This window comes from Maniola hyperantus, chromosome 27 (genome assembly GCF_902806685.2).
Source record: "Maniola hyperantus chromosome 27, iAphHyp1.2, whole genome shotgun sequence".
In the NCBI taxonomy this organism is placed as follows: domain Eukaryota; kingdom Metazoa; phylum Arthropoda; class Insecta; order Lepidoptera; family Nymphalidae; genus Maniola; species Maniola hyperantus.
Window position 1 is genome coordinate 5,283,292 of NC_048562.1, and position 17,757 is coordinate 5,301,048.

Below are 17,757 nucleotides of genomic sequence, written 5' to 3' on the forward strand. Positions count from 1 at the left end.
TTATAAATTTGAAAGTGTGTTTGTTTGTTGGTTTGTCCTTCAATCACGTCGCAACGCAACGGTGCAACGGTGTATAGATAAAGACCTGGAGAGTGACACAGGCTACTTTTTATCCCGGAAAATCAAAGAGTACCCACGGGATTTTTAAAAACCTAATTCCACGCAGACGAAGTCGCGGGCATCAGCTAGTAGGTATTCTATAAATGTGTTAAAGTAACTTTAACTTATGACTGTAACTGGAACTCAAAAACCAGTTTCAATCTTTCGCACAAACTTAGATATTCATCGTAGGGAACCCTCTGCACGCGAGTTCAACTCGCACTTGTCCGGTTTTCTTTTAATTTATAGACTTGTTTTGACTAGTGCTTGGCTTCAATCAAACGTGGCAATGTGATCATGCAGCCATTTGATTGATTTAACTACCTAGATATTAAAAGTATTATCTAGCTTAATCTTTAGAAATTCTTCTATAAGTCCCGCCAATTGCTAATACGCGTGGTCGCCATTTTAGTGACGTCAGCACTAGACTGAAGTTTCGAGCTGATGATATATTTTTATTTCGGCTGACGCCAAAATGACGTCATTTCGATGTTAATGAGACATGGCTCCAGCGCAATAGCAATTTGCGGGACTTATGTCATAAAATAAATGATATTATGTCAAAAAGCTGTGATAGCCTAGTGGTTAGGACGTCCGCGGTAGGGAGTTTTCTATTGTTTCTATTAAAATTATTAGTTATTGGATATTTGAAAATCTTTATTCAAAAAATGCCCATTACAATTTGAACTCTACTTCTTTAAAAAATGTATAAAAAAGGAGTTCTTTGTAAATTGTTCGTTATATTTTACACACAGTTCCATCATTATGCATTGCAAAATCACTTTTAATGCTATCGAAATACAGTTGATATTTAAATGTATTATGTTTGTATTGAGAACAGACAATACAAAATTGTACTGTATTGTGTTACGGTCATTACATTGGTCAGTTTGTGGTTGACAGATGATATCCGTTTGTTCAAATTTCGAACAAAGAACAAGCCCTCTGCATTTGGGTGGGAGACACGTTATAGTTTGTTTCTGACAAAGTACTTACCAGACCAACGGGTCCAATATCTTAATGTATTAATTCCTCGAGAAACATTAAATCAAAAGTTTGCTTTTATGAGACTATACTTTTTTTTTACAAAAATGGCGAGCTAACGAGCAGGCGGGTCACCTGATGCTAAGTGATTACCGCCGCACATGAACATTTGCAGTACCAGAGGAACCACCAATGCATTCCCGGCCTTTCAGGAATTTGTTGGTCCACCCCTTGAATAACCCCATGTTGTAATCTAATGGGAACACCGCTGAAGGGAGTAGATTCCACAGTTTGCATGTGCTATATAGGTACAATATGTTTTTTTATCAAAGCCTTTTATTTAAAACTAGCTGATCCCCGCGGCTTCGCCCGCGTAGATTTAGGTTTTTAAAGATCCCGTATAGCCTATGTCACTCAGGAATAATGTAGCTTTCTACTGGTGAAAGAATTTTTAAAATCGGTTCAGTAGTTCTAAAGATTACCCCCTACAAACAAACTTAACGACATTACCTCTTTATATAATACAACGGGCCGTGCAGCAGAAATCGTAATATTTTAATTTCGCCATAACTTCAAAACCAAACGTCCAATTTTAATCATTCAAAGACCAAATATTATCTCCATAAACTGTTCTTAGTGATGAAATCATTTATTTTGATAAGGATTAATAGCATGAGTAAAATAAACGCGTTTAAATGTAGTCCAAAAAAAATTCAAGATTTTTAAATAAAAAAATGGTTGCTGTGCCTCACTCGACATAGATGGGTATAGTGTGTCGCGGACTTTTTTGTAGATATTTATAAGATCTACAATTAATTAGAACATTTTATGGTTCTATCTTTTATAGTTTAGGCAGCGTACGCAAAATAAGTAACTTTTCTGGTTGATTTTTTACACCTTGTGTCCGAAAAACCCAAATATCTTACGGAACCCTATTTTTTTCCAAAATAAAATATAGCCTATGTTACTCGTGGATAATGTAGCTTTCGAATGGTGAAAGAATTTTTAAAATCGGTCCAGTAGTTTTTGAGCCTATTCAGTACAAACAAACAAACAAACAAACAAACAAACAAACAAACAAACAAACAAAGTTTTCCTCTTTATAATATTAGTGTAGATTAGTGTAGATAATACAACGGGCCGTGCAGCAGAAATCGTAATATTTTAATTTCGCCATAACTTCAAAACCAAACGTCCAATTTTAATCATTCAAAGACCAAATATTATCTCCATAAACTGTTCTTAGTGATGAAATCATTTATTTTGATAAGGATTAATAGCATGAGTAAAATAAACGCGTTTAACTGTAGTCCAAAAAAAATTCAAGATTTTTAAATAAAAAAATGGTTGCTGTGCCTCACTCGACATAGATGGGTATAGTGTGTCGCGGACTTTTTTGTAGATATTTATAAGATCTACAATTAATTAGAACATTTTATGGTTCTATCTTTTATAGTTTAGGCAGCGTACGCAAAATAAGTAACTTTTCTGGTTGATTTTTTACACCTTGTGTCCGAAAAACCCAAATATCTTACGGAACCCTATTTTTTTCCAAAATAAAATATAGCCTATGTTACTCGTGGATAATGTAGCTTTCGAATGGTGAAAGAAATTTTAAAATCGGTCCAGTAGTTTTTTGAGCCTATTCAGTACAATCAAACAAACAAACAAACAAACAAACAAACAAACAAACAAAGTTTTCCTCTTTATAATATTAGTGTAGACTAAAGCCGATGTCCACGACTTCAGCCGCGTGGGTTTAGGTTTTTCAAAATCCTGTGGTTTTTCCGAGATAGAAATGTATGTCACTCTCCAGGTCTTCAATTATATCCATGTGAAAAATAAAATTAATCTGTTGCCCTGTTGTGGCGTGATTGAAGGACAAACTAATAAACCAACAAAAAACACACTTTTGCATTTATAATAGGTATGGTTAGTGATAGGTATCATTATACACTCTCCAATCCGCCCTTGGCTATGGACATACCCTTCTCATACTGATGGGAGACCCGTCCTCTGTAGTGAGCCGGCGATGGGTTGATCATGATGATAATGATGATACACTCTCTGATTTATCGATTGTTGAATTTTAATACATAAAATTGGTAAAAATTAATTACGTAAACTTAATAAAGCTAAGGCTTGTAGGAGTAACATATCCACTCTTAGATGTGCAGCTTAATGAAATTCGATTTTAGAACATTGGCGCGAAAAGTGACAGATGTCAAAAATTTTTTTTTTAAACCCAACACGGCAAAGGTCCAGAAGTGGTCAGCCTTTGTAAACAGTAAACACTATTGTTGTGCTTTTGTTTAGTTATAATAACAAATTGTATGGACGCGTGTTGCAAAATAAACATTTTTTTTATAACCAGGTGTAATTGAACATGAAAGCTCCCGGTTTTGAGTATTTTTTCAAAACTTCAAAGTAAATTTTAATGGTTACCATCACGCAAGTTAGATTTCAAGAAAATGATTTTTGTGGTCAACCTCTAAGTAATGCATGTAAAATTATTTTTACACAATTTACAGTACGCAGCGGAAAATAATGTACACCGGCCTTTATAATGACATTTCGGCTTTGTAGAGCGTTGTCTCTGTCACTTATACCTATGTGACGTTTTGTCGGTCTCAACGACAGAGACAATGCTCTACAAATCCGCTATCACCTTCTAAAGATCGATGTAGGTACATTATTTTCTGCCGCATACTGTACAACCGTCCACAATTTCTAAAAAAAACATACTTAGGTACCTACATCTTTTTAAGAATATATATATCTATATTTTTTTTTGTTTTTTTTTTTCATTTTTTTTTATATTATGGTAAATCCCATACAAAAGCTAAGCAATTACATACGTATGTATAGTGTTGGTGTATCTCCAAAGCTTTGCTCTATTTCATTTAAATAGGATTACCTTCAGTCCTTTGCATTATTCGTCAACAACAACAACAACAACAAAAGCAAAAAAAAAACTAGTTAACATCAAAAGTCAAAACGCCTCAACGCGCAAAGCTTCACTTTGATTTTATCCCAAAGTTGGACAATACGTCACAGAACGTAGATATTTAAATTACTAATAATAGATAGGACTAAGTTACATCAGACGAGTCGCAGGGAGCCGCTGGATTCAGGCGGCGCAAGACCGTGGCGTGTGGAAGTCCCTACAACAGACCTATGTCCAGCAGTGGACGTCTATCGGTTGAGATAGGACTAAGTTACAAAAAAAACGGGTCAAGTGCGAGTCAGACTCGTGCACCAAGCCAAGGGTGCCGTACTACAGTCGTATTTTTTGGACATTTTGCACGATAATTCCAAAACTTTTATGCATAAAAATAAATAAAAGTCTGTTTTAGAATGCACAGATGAAGACCTTTCATATCATACCCCACTTGGTATAGTTATCTTACTTTGAAAATTGAAAAATGATTTGTTCATGAAAACTTTTTAATTTTTTTTTAAATAACGTAAACACAAGTTCTCGGTTTTCGGATTTTTCTATTACTTGTGCTATAAGACCTACCTATCTGCCACATGATTCTAGGTCAATGGGAAGTACCATTCTGTGCCTATAGGTATTTTCTTTACAGACACGACATACGGACAGACCGACAACTAAGTGATCCTATAAGCGTTCCTATTTCCTTTTGAGCTACGGAACCCATCTCGTCATACGATTATATTATGCAATTGCATATTTAGCCCATCTTCATAGATAATTTTAATATTTTACCAAAATTTTTGTGATGATGCATATTTTAAATCCAAAATTCCATCAAAGCTAAGGCCTTACATAATGTTATGTTAGTGTTATTTTAATTATAAATAGCCGCTCTATTAATAAATCTCTTTGGCCAAACAACATCACTGGCCACTCACAAAGGCGGCCATTAATGTCAAAATATTTTCAAAATTCGAACGTTCGACGCTGGAGGCTTCGCTTTGCGAATACCGCCTTCGTAGACGTGTAACTTGGACTGTGAAATCTGTTTCACTACGGTGAGTGGGGACGGCCTATACCCTATCCGCGGAATGAAGTTAGTATAGGGCTCTCTTTGTTAAGTTATCCCATACAAAAACAGAGAGAGCGCTATATTAACTTCCTTCCACGGATAAGTTAGTTTAACGCTCTCTCTCTCTCTGTCAAGTAATCCCATACAAATGATAGAGCCAAACAGAGAGAGCGCTATACTAACTTAATTCCGCGGATAGGGTATAGTTATTAAGACGTCAACCTGAAATCCAGTTCGATCCCGGGATCGAAAAACTTGTCCGGACAAGTTTTTGGAGTTAGTGCATTTTAAGTAAATATCACTTGACTTAACGGCAAAGAAAAACATCATGATTAAATCTGTATGCCTGATAGTCTGTCAATCCGCACAGTGTCAGCGTGGCAGACTATGACCTAAACCTTTCTGATTCTGAGCGAAGATCCGTGCTCACTAGCGGGCCGGCGGCGATTGGTTGATAACAATGGTCATGCAATAAAAATTGAATTATGTAATTAGCTATAATGTCAAATAACAAAAATCAAGTCGGAAAATTAGAACCGGAAATGGGTAAAAACATTCATAATTACTTGGATAAGAAAATTAATAAGAATAACTCTGTAGAAGAAAATTTTGTCCATGTTAAATTCGACAAACTTTAATCTCGCGCAGTCCAAGTTATAAACACGTCTACGGGAGAGCTTACACTAGACTTAACAATCTTTTGGCACTTGGACCTTTCTTTCACTTCCACACAAAATGAAAGAGACGAGAAACCTTATGCAGTTTTTTATTTAAGGCGATTTTGGGTTCGTTTCATGTCCTTTTTCATCGTCTGTCGGTGTTTTGTTTTTTTTTCTCAACACAGCTGGGTACGTTTTCGCGTGCCGCTAGTTGACTTTCGCAATTGTTACCTACTTTGTTGTTCGATATTTGAAATTTTGTATTTACACAGGTAATAAATCGTGTTTAATCTCATAGATCTATGGTGGATCCAATTTTGTGTTGTCATTATAGAATATCGATCCGCAAAAACATTTTTTTTTCAGCTGTTGTTATGAAAATATATTATAGGTTACTCCCGCAAATTTCTAATGCGCGTGGTCGCCATTTTAGTGACGTCAGCACTACATTGCAGTTTCGAGCTGATGGTATATTTTTATTTCGGCTGACGTCAAAATCTCGCCATGCAATTTCCCAAAATTAATAATTCCTAAACAAAGCTGTGATAGTCTAGCTCTAGCGGTTAGGACGTCCGACGGAGGTCGGGGGTTCGATCCCGGGTACGCACCTCTAACTTTTCGTAGTTATGTGCGTTTTAAATAATTAAATATCACTCGCTTTAACGGTGAAGGAAAACATCGTGAGGAAACCTGCATGCCTGAGAGTTCTCCATACCTAATGTTCTCAAAGGTGTGTGAACTCTACCAATCCGCACATGGCCAGCGTGGTAGACTACGGCCAAAACCCTTCTCACTCTGAGAGGAGACCCGTGCTCTGTAGTGAGCGTGCGATGGGTTGATAATGATGATGATGATGAAACAATTATTTACGGGAAGTACCCTGTAGGTTTCTTGACAGACAGACGGACAGACAGACAGACAGACAACAAAGTGATCCTATAAGGGTTCGGTTTTTCCTTTTGAGGTACGGAACCCTAAAAATTGAGAGGACTAGAATCCAGAGTCATAATTATTCCAGTTCAAAAATGCAAATTAATCGCGCCAATTTCCAAACGTCACTGCAGTGACATTAATTTGCGCGGGAATCGTGCAGCCATAGATAAATTTAAATCTTTTTATTTGACAAGGCAAAGGCATGAAGGGTGCAGCTGATCTAATGATACTAAACTACTAATACCACAATTTCTATGCGAGTCACATTTTTAAAAAGCGGAAGCATACGTTTTTTTCCGATATAATCGGGTTATAACGCCACTTTACCGCATCCGGTTCGGTTTAGGAATAGATTCGGTTACACGAAACTTTTTTTTTTTTTGAAAACGCAATATGCGTAAGTATCTAACGGTTGTTTTTTTTAATAAAACAAACCATTGTTGGTTAGGAATTTTGGAAACAGTTGTCTTATTTGTTGTACTAGCGCGCGACTACGTTCTCGTACGACTTGAAAAGAGCAACCGTCCAGTTTCTTGCTGGTTCTTCTCGGTAGGAACAGCATTCCGAACCAGTGGTAAATTAAGCTAGTTGACGATTCAAAAGCACTTGTAAAAGTTTACTTAAATAAAAATTTCTATTCTATTCTATTTAGTTTTGTAAATCCCGAGGAAACTTTGATTATCCGGGATTAAAATGCGGTTCATGATGATGATGATTTTTATTATTACTAGCTGATGCCCGCGACTTCTTCCGCGTTGAATTAGGTTCTTTAAAAATTCCGTGGGAACTCTTTGATTTTCCGCGATAAAAAGTAGCCTGTGTCACTCTCCAGGTCTTTATCTATACCCATGCAAAAAAACACGTCAATCCGTTGCACCGTTGCGACGTAATTGAAGGACAAACCAACAAACCAACAAACAAACACACTTTCGCATTTATAATAAGGGTACTGATTTTCTTACTTATTTTATGGACCTACCACAACCAGTATAGCCCACTAAACAAACACCTTTTCGTTATAGGTGTCACAGACAGTCCTCCGTGCAGGGCCTGCATGGAGGTCGATGAAACACCGACGCACGTGCTCTGTAGTACGGAACCCTCATTGCGCGAGCCTGACTCGCACTTGGAGGTTTTTATAACCACCCTAACAAAAACGCTACTGTGTACTAATTATACTAATTACAACTAGCTACATACTAATGACACTCATTTTGTCTTATAAAGCCACTATATCTCCAGAACTATGTGAAGAAACAAAAAAAGCATAAGTAAGTTCTCTTTTGTCAATTGAGATTGACCAATGGGTCCAAGAAATAAAATAAACTAGAGTCAAGCCGCAACTTAGTCAGCGTAGATTTAGGTTTTCAAAAATCTCGTGGAAATGCTTTGCCTTTTCAGGATAAACTGGTTAGATAACACTTAGTCCAGATATTCCCGATTAGTCTAATAAGTACTCCAGCTATTCGGAGATCGGGGATTTGATTCGATTCCTGACCCACGCCTCTAACTTTTCGGAGCTATGTGCGTTTTAAGTAATTAAATATCACTTGCTTTAACGGTGAAGGAAAACATCGTGGAGAAACCTGCATACCTGAGAGTTCTTCATAATGTTCTCAAAGGTGTGTAAAGTCTCCCAATCCGCACATGGCCAGCGTGGTAGACTATGGCCAAACCCCTTCTAATTCTGAGAGTAGACCCGTGCTCTGTAGTGAGCGGGAGATGAGTTTGCCTTCTCTCAAACTAGTCGCTTAATGTGTAGTCATAATTAGTGTAATTTAGCACTAAATATGTCCCGCCATCATAATTAAAAGTAACAGCTAACGTAATTTGTAGATATTTTTAAATATGGCCGCCATGTATAGAACTAACTGAACCTGTTATAAGATCGTATTTTTTATATTCGTTGATAATGTAACGAAGTATTTAAATCTAAGCGTGCTATGTCTGGATGAGAAAGGTAAAAAAATAAATAAATAATCATTTATTAGGGTTGTCTGTCTGTCTGTCGGTCTGTCAAGAAACCTACAGGGTACTTCCCGTTGACCTAGAATCATGAAATTTGGCAGGAAGGTAGATCTTATAACTCTTATAGCTGACATTTGGGGAAAAATCTGAAAACCGTGAATTTGTGGTTACATCACACAAAAAAAATTAAATTGTGGTCATGAACTAATAATTAGGATTTTCAATTTTCGAAGTAAGATAACTATACCAAGTGGGGTATCATATGAAAGGTCTTCACCTGTGCATTCTAAAACAGATTTTTATTTATTTTTATGTATCATAGTTTTTGAATTATCCTACAAAATGTCGAAAAAATACGACTGTAGTACGGAACCCTCATTGCGCGAGCCTGACTCTGAGAGGGGAATTTCCCAAATTAACTTATACAGATTTTTATTATTTAAAGCTAATAACCTAAATGTCGATTATCACGTCTCTAACTCCAAAAACATAGGACTTTCATACAACCTTCGACCCCCCCTTTCGAACCCTTAGGGGGGGAATTTTTCAAAACCGTTTCTTAGCTGACACCTACGTCCTAGAAAGAACCTACCTTCCAAATTTAAAGTTTGTAGGCTTTATAGTTTCTGAGATTTCGTGATTAGTCAGTCAGTCAGTCAGTCAGTCAGTCAGTGAGTGAGTGGTATTTCTCTTTTATATATTTAGATTAGGAGATAGCATCCGAATTTATGCTCGATCACAAATCGCGCGTGTTTGCGACGTGTGCGGTCCTTTCGCGCCAAACAGAAACACATTCGAATTTCAAAATAGGCATTTGACTTTTTTAAATTCTCCATGCTCTATGGTTGTCAACAAAAAAGATCCGATACTAAGAAGTGGAAATATTCAATTTATATCAGATGGATATTTAAATTATTTATGTACTTATTTATTAAGTTATTGCATTTTATTGGATCGTTTTGAATAATGTACCTAAAGCTTAAAGATAAGACAATTTTATGTTATGTAATTTTTTTTCCAAAAAAATACCTACTTAGGTAAGTAAAGGTATGTACAGAAAATATTGTACAAAACGCGGCGGAAAATAATGTAGGTACATATCGGCCTTTAGAATGACAGTTTCTGCTTTGTATAGAGCGTTTTCATACTTATATTAGAAAAGAAAAGAAAACAGTAAAAACTTAACTAACAAAGTTCGACTGACTAAGTATACCTACTACCTACCTATTGCTGTTTGAAATAAAACATAAAATTTCTGAACGTATAACCAAAAATTAAATAGAATAATCAATTTAAAAACAGTTTAAAAATAACATCAAAGCAAAGCAGGAGCAAAGAGCTCGCGATTCAAATGCGTTCCAAATTCAATCTGTAATTGGAATGCCGGTTCCATTTTCAAATCGTTAGCCGCAAAAATCGACACCACCGCCGGAACGCTATAGGCTCGGGTGTTCTATAGGCTTGGTTTACACGAATTATAGTCAACTAGCTTATGCACGCGACTTTGTCCACGTGGACGACACCTCTATTTACCCTCTGAGTTGCTGAATTTTCAAAATCATTTCTTAGCGGATGTCTACGTCATAATTAGCTATTTGCATACCAAAGGTGAATGACAGATCCTGACCCACCAATTTACACACAATATAAATGAATGATAGATAATTATCCTAATATCTATTAAATAACCACTTAAAAATTAAAAATTGTGATTTTAAACTTGCGGATGTTGTTATTAGTTACACTATAGGTAAATTGCATATAGTCTAGAATCATTATGTGACTTAATCTTAGATTTAATGAAAACCGCAAGTTCTAGAGGTGTTAAATCCTATGTTTAGTTAATCAGTGATGAAACAGCAACAGAATGCTAAAATACGTGTAAAAGCCACATAAAGCATATGTGATTTATATAATAATGAAATGGGTTACGATAGTAGTAGGGGATTCGCCGGTTCTGGCCCACCTCCTGGGCCCCCTCCCAACCTCGGCCCCCTCCGCCGGTCGGTCAACTTCGAAATCTAAAAAAAAAAAAAAAAAAAAAAAAAAAAGGTTTTGGGATGCGCTGAATCGTTTGCGCTCACTCCCGTGTTCGTATCTCTAACCGTTTAAAAGTTAGCTTTTCGTCAAAATTAATCCCTAGTTCGTTATCTACTTGCTAATGACCTACTAATCACCCTCTATTGTTCCCACACTCGCTGCTTCATTTCAAAGGAATTACAAAGGAAAGTCTTATCTCTCTCTCATAAGTACTGTTTATTGGCTTACAAATATTGATTTAAATAATTCTAACAAGAACATATCATTCTCTAGCGTATTTTTATTGAATAAATCTAAAAAATCTGAACTTGTATAGTAGCCCGTAAACATGAAATACAAATACATTATACAATATTCGCCGCAAACTGCTGTATAATCATTTTGAATCCTCCTTGTATTGAAATGCCACATTCTTGTATTTCTTTCCAGGAACTGCTTATGATATTTAATTGGTGGTCGTCCAAATGAATCAAAATATTGTCCAACACCATTTATATCTATATACATGGCTATCCAATGGGACCCTGGTTTGTAATCGGGGTCTAAATTGCTGATTAAATAGGCTGGTGTTCCAACATAAATCGGTAATCGGTTAGCAGCATACACATTGTCTTGAAGACTTGGGTGGATTCTTCTTAAATATGTCTTTATCTCAATTGTATTCATATTACTTCAATACTACTGATCTTATCGTTGCAGAGGATCATAAAGGAATGGAAAGTAAGACCATGTTATTTCAGATATATTATATATCATCATCATCATCAACCCATCGCCGGCTCACTACAGAGCACGGGTCTCCTCTCCGAATGAAAAGGGTTTTTGGTCATAGTCTACCACGCTGGCCAAGTGCGGATTGGTAGACTTCACACACTTATTTAATTACTTAAAACGCACATGACTCTGAAAAGTTACAGGTGCATGCCCGGGATCGAACCCTTGACCTCCGATTAGGAGGTGGACGTCTTAACCACTGGCTTTCACTACACATCATATTATAAATAATGGTTGATAACTTAAAATAAAATAAAAAATATTTCTTTTATCAGTGTTTTATTACAAACCTCAATATTAATGTAAATTATAACTTAATCTATTTACAAAACTAGGTTTCTTAACTGCTATAGTCCACGCTTACATTACGATTTTTATCAATTTCAATAACATTATCAAACTCTGCGTATACGATACAGTTAATGGTTTCAGGGATAGCTGTATCAAATCGAACTTCTAGCCTAACACTACCGTGCTTTATAAGATTCCAATGACTAGAGTGAGCTGATAAATCAGGAGTTAAATCAAATGCTAAGAGACAATAGCCTTTTGCATATTGTTCCCTAGATATTCCGTTCCCTTCATTTAAAAAATGGATTCCCGTCCCTGAGAATAACGTATGATAGGCTGAACTGAAAGTATTATTATCGAATGATGGCTGCAAAGCTTTTGAAGGTATTTGTTGACCATCAATATATAAACTAAATGTATTCATATGATAATTTTCAAAGTTGAATGGATTTTTCGTAAGAGTTCCATTAAATGCTGCATTGTTAACAAATCCGACAATACATCTTTTAGGAACTTGACCAAGAAAAATATTATCGAGCGTTTTACCCTGAACCCCAGAAGGAATTGTTAAAACTTTAACTTCCGCTCGAGTTATTGGATATTTCTTCGCATCTGTGATACACACTTTAAGTTTTAAATAAAGAATATCTTAACTTTTAAATAGATCATCATATGAGTCAAACCTTGGTAGTCATTACTCATTGCAGGTATTTGGAATTCTATAGGCCCATCATTAGAAAATTCCAACAATACATCGTTATCTAGGTAGTTAGCTTATCACCTCAGTTTTGGCTTTGTTCGATTGTCACAATCACTAACCACATTTTTCAAATACTGATTGCTTAACTTACTTAACGATAACATTCTGTTTAACTAGTTGTTATCGCTAATTACTAATGATAATACCATTGGTTTTACTATATAAGCTCAAAATAAATCATTAATTCTGCCATACTTACTAGCTCGTTCTACTGAACAGCATTACAGTTTGACTTCAAATCTATATTGTGTTTACACAAGTTTTTATTAGGAGTGTGTGATAAATAAGTGTTGTGTGATAAACAATGGAGGTGAGTGTGTAATTTATTTTCATTTAGCTATCTTTAAATTAATATAAATATTTTTGATATCAGTTTGATAGTCTATTTTTATTGTTGCAGAATATATCATACTCTCCTTGTAACAGTCAAGAAAATAATACATTTAAACAATATTACTTTCCTATGAATTTGGCAGAAGAGGGAACACAGGATTTGATTATAGATCATGAAATACCACCAAAGAAAATGAAAAGGACATGTGAAAATATAGACAAATTTTTTGAATTGCCATCAAAAAATAAAAACAAATCTAATAGTTCAACAGTAGCTCGAGCTAACAAAGATGATGGTGTATCTTATATTTCTACGAACTCCAACGATGGTGCGACAGCCACACATTTAATTAAATTAGAGGTGTATGACTTAAAAAAACTAACCAAAATACCTCCGTCTCAACACTGGAAACATGCAAGTGTAAAGATTAAATATTATACTCAAAAAACAAGTAAAATTCTTGGCTATACAAATGAGATGATTTATAATATAACAAAAGAAATTGCAGAAACAGAGGGCTGTAAAAAATACTCATATAATAATTAATATCTTAATCTATCATTAGTTAACTACATCATACAAAAACTTCACCATAATTCAATTAGTGAAAATGGTTCGACGTAAAATAACAGTAATAACACTTAACTGCTTGTATAAAAACACACTGTAAATCGTAAAGTAATGTCAGTAAGCCTTCTGGTACACTTAACATACAAGTCTCAACAATGGAAGAAACAAGTGAAGTCTGTGTTAGCACATGTTTCAACACGTCAATTAGTGATCAAGAACTAGCTGAAGCTTTGGATTATTGCGATTTATTGGATTCAGCATATGACAGTGAATTGTATAATATTTGTGAAGAAATTGATTCAATCATGTAAGTATTTGAACATTATTGTTTTTTAAATTACATGATGTGTGTATTATTGATTGTTTTTATATGCTTCTATTTTTATTTCTAGCCCAACTGAACAAAAACTTCAAACTGGCGGAGCTTTAAAGCGGTCCAATGATTCCACAGTAAATAACTCTGTGAAAAGAGTGAAATATAATGAAGGAGCCTCAACTTCAGCTATTCAACACCCTATCAACTCTACTACACCAGCTGAATATTCAGAAGGTAATAAAGTGAAGTGTGATATTTGTAAAATTTTTGTTAACAAAAGGTATTTTTCTAATCATTTAAAAAGTAATTTGCATAAAAATAATCATTTAAAGTCACATCCATCATTGTCAAATGTTTCAGTAATTGATTCAGCTTTTGGACAAAGAATAATAACTTACATGATAAATAGTAAAAATGATGATTTATCCATTTTTAAGACCCCTGAATCATTTTTGAATTCAATAAAAAATGATATTTTATTCCTTATCCAAGAGTCGATAAAAGAACATACTGTTTTTAAGGTAAACTTCATTTTACACGCCGATTTTATACAACAAACCAAAGAATTAACAAACTCGTTTGACTTTCAAACATCAAATTATATAGTTTTCCGTGGAGACGATCTAAATATTTTCCTGTCATCATTATGTGACACTTTCAAAAATAAAATTAGTTCTTTTGAGAGAAAAGATAGTGGTTGGAGCTTAACAAACATAAAATGCTTACATGTGAATGTAAATAAATTTAATCCTCTTCGTGGTACATCATACATTGATTTACCTCAAGATATTAGAGCAAAAAAAGCAGTGATAAATGTTAAAAATGTTGATTATATGTGTTTTAAATGGGCATTACTTTCTGCTTTGTATCCTGTTAGTAGCAAAACCGATAGAGTCTCGTCATACAGTATGCATTCTGATAAACTTAAGTTTGATGGCATATCATTTCCAGTCAAGTTAACGGATATACCTAAAGTGGAAAAGCAAAACAATATCAGTGTAAATGTTTTTGGTTTAGAATATAACAAAGAAAAGAAAAATCATAGTGTTGTAGGTCCCCTCTACTTTACAAAATCTCGAAATAGTACTCACGTTAATTTATTATTAATTTCAAATAAAACTAACTCTCATTATTGCTATATTAAAAATATGTCACGATTAATAAGCAAGCAAATTTCAAATCAAGAACACGCGATTTATTTATGTGATGGATGCCTACTACATTTTCCTACACATGAGAGATTAGAAAACCACCAACAAAATGATTGCGTCCATATCATAACAGAATTACCAAACAGTGAACTATCTAAAAAAAATTGGTTTGGACAGCCATCATCAAACAATAAAATAAAGTTTGATAAGTTTAATAAAAAGTTAAGAGTACCATTTGTAATATATGCTGATTTCGAAGCGTTTTTAAACCCAATAAATTCATGCTCAAACGATCCCTCTAAACCTTTTACTGAGAACATTCAGAAACACGAAGTGTATAGTTTTGGATATTATATTAAATGTTCATATGATGATAGCCTTTCAAAATATGAAACATACAGCGGTCCAGATTGTTCTAAAGTATTTATGGAACGGCTCTGTGAGGACATAAAACTAATATGCAGAAAAAATAGTTTTCAAAAACGCCCAAACCCACTAACAAAAGATGATGAAATAAATATTGCAAATTCTAATAACTGTCACATATGTGAATCAAGTCTGAATGGAGAATCCGTTCTGGACTTTGACTGGCATACTGGAAATTTAAGAGGTGTAGCACATGAATCATGTGCAGAAAAATATCGAGCTCCCCGTCATATTCCTGTAATTTTACATAATCTTAGTAATTATGATGCACATTTTATTGTTCACTCATTGAATTTTACGGAAGGGGAAATCGAACTAATACCTCAAAATAAAGAAAGATACATTTCGTTTTCAAAGATATTAAATGTTAATAACCAACAGATAAGTTTAAGATTCATAGATTCTTTTAAATTTTTGCCGTGCAGTCTTGATCAATTAGCAAAAAATCTGAATGACAATCAATTCAAATCATTAAAAATAAACTTTCCTCATAATGATGACTTTAGCCGTTTAAGAAGAAAAGGTATTTATCCTTATGAATACATGACTTCTTATGATTGTTTAAAATCATCATCACTCCCATCTCAGTCTCAATTTTACAGTTCTCTGTCTAATTCCGATGTTTCCAATGATGACTATAATCATGCAAAAGATGTTTGGAATCATTTTTCTTGTCGAAACATGTTGGATTATTCTAATTTGTATTTGCAAACGGATGTTTTGTTATTAACGGATATATATGAAAATTTTCGTGATATTTGCATCAAAACATATGGTTTAGATCCAGCTCATTATTATACAGCTCCTGGTTTAAGTTGGGATGCTATGCTTAAATATACTCAAATTGAGTTAGAGTTATTGACTGACTATGACAAAATAGCTTTTATAAAAACTGGAATTAGAGGAGGCATATCTCAATGTAGCAATCGTTATGCAAAAGCAAATAATCAGTTTATGGAAGATTATGATAAGGAAAAACCCAAATCGTACCTAACATATTTAGACGCTAATAATCTTTATGGTTGGGCCATGTCTCAGTACCTTCCAACAGGTGGGTTTGAATGGGTAAACACTGAAACAAACTTTAAAGTATCAGACACATCTGAGATTGGCTATATTCTAGAAGTTGATTTGGAGTATCCCAATGAGCTTCATGATTTGCATTCCGACTTACCTTTATGCCCTGAAAATATTCGAATTGGGAATTCAAAAGATATCAAGTTAGTACCCAATCTAAATAATAAAACTAAATATAAAATTCATTATAGAAATTTAAAACAATGTCTTAGTATGGGTATAAAGTTAACTAAAATTCATAGAATATTAAAATTTGATCAAAGTCCTTGGTTACAAAGATATATAGACTTAAATACGAATATGCGAACTTTAGCTACATCAGACTTTGAAAAAGATTTTTATAAATTAATGAACAATTCCGTTTTCGGCAAGACTATGGAAAATATTGAAAAGAGAGTCAATGTTAAAATGTTAACACATTGGGAAAATCGTGGTAAAATCTTAGGGGCACAAGACTTGATAGCTAAACCTGAATTCCATAGCTTAGCCGTTTTCAACGATAACTTGGTAGCCATACAGTTGCGCAAAACCAAATTAACTTATAACAAACCAATTTATTTAGGTTTTTGTATTTTAGATATTTCTAAAACTTTAATGTATGAATTCCATTATAATTATATGGTAAAAAAATTTAACAAGAAGATTAAGTTATTGTATACAGACACAGATAGTTTAATTTACCAAATTTTTACGGACAATTTTTATGAAGATATAAAATGTGATCTAATTAATTATTTCGATACATCCGATTATCCACACGATAATATTTACAGCTATCCAAAAATTAATAAAAAAAAGTTAGGATTCTTAAAGATGAAAATAATGGGAAAATTTAAGAGAATTCGTTAGGATTAAGATCAAAATGTATGCACTAGATGTGGACCATAAAACTTTTGCAAAAGCAAAAGGAGTAAATAAAAGTGTCACAAAAAATTATGACCATAGAAACTATAGATCGTGTCTACTTGACAAAAAATTCAGTATTGTAATATGCTTAGATTTCGTTCCATCAAACATGCGATTTTCACACAAACTGATTAATAAACTTGTTTGTCGTATAATGACACCAATCGTTTATATTTTACAAAATGATATTGACACTTTAGCTTGGGTCATTATAAAATAAGTAATAATGAGTTTTAAATAGGTAGTTTTGTTGTATTTTCACAAAACTTAATAAAAATTTATGTTTAAAGTGTATTTTTATTAATTTTACTTGTAAATATTATATTATAGTTTTAAGAATTGATTGTAACTTTCTAACTTTAGGTGTATACAACTGCGGATTTATTTATTTTGTAATAGTCTTAAATTTTTTAATGTCTTACTTAATTATTCTAACTTTTATCTCAATGTGTGTTA

General features: G+C 33.9%; 1 protein-coding gene across 1 annotated transcript; it reads left to right on the forward strand.

Annotated features, from left to right (window-relative positions):
• Positions 1–12,651: 12,651 nt before the first annotated feature.
• Positions 12,652–17,244, forward strand: LOC138404337 (uncharacterized). The gene is made up of 3 exons (XM_069508044.1): positions 12,652–12,831; positions 12,922–13,732; positions 13,818–17,244. Exons 2-3 carry the CDS (start codon positions 13,581–13,583, stop codon positions 17,242–17,244), a joined length of 3,579 nt encoding a protein of 1,192 aa, XP_069364145.1. The 5' UTR covers positions 12,652–12,831; positions 12,922–13,580.
• Positions 17,245–17,757: the final 513 nt, after the last annotated feature.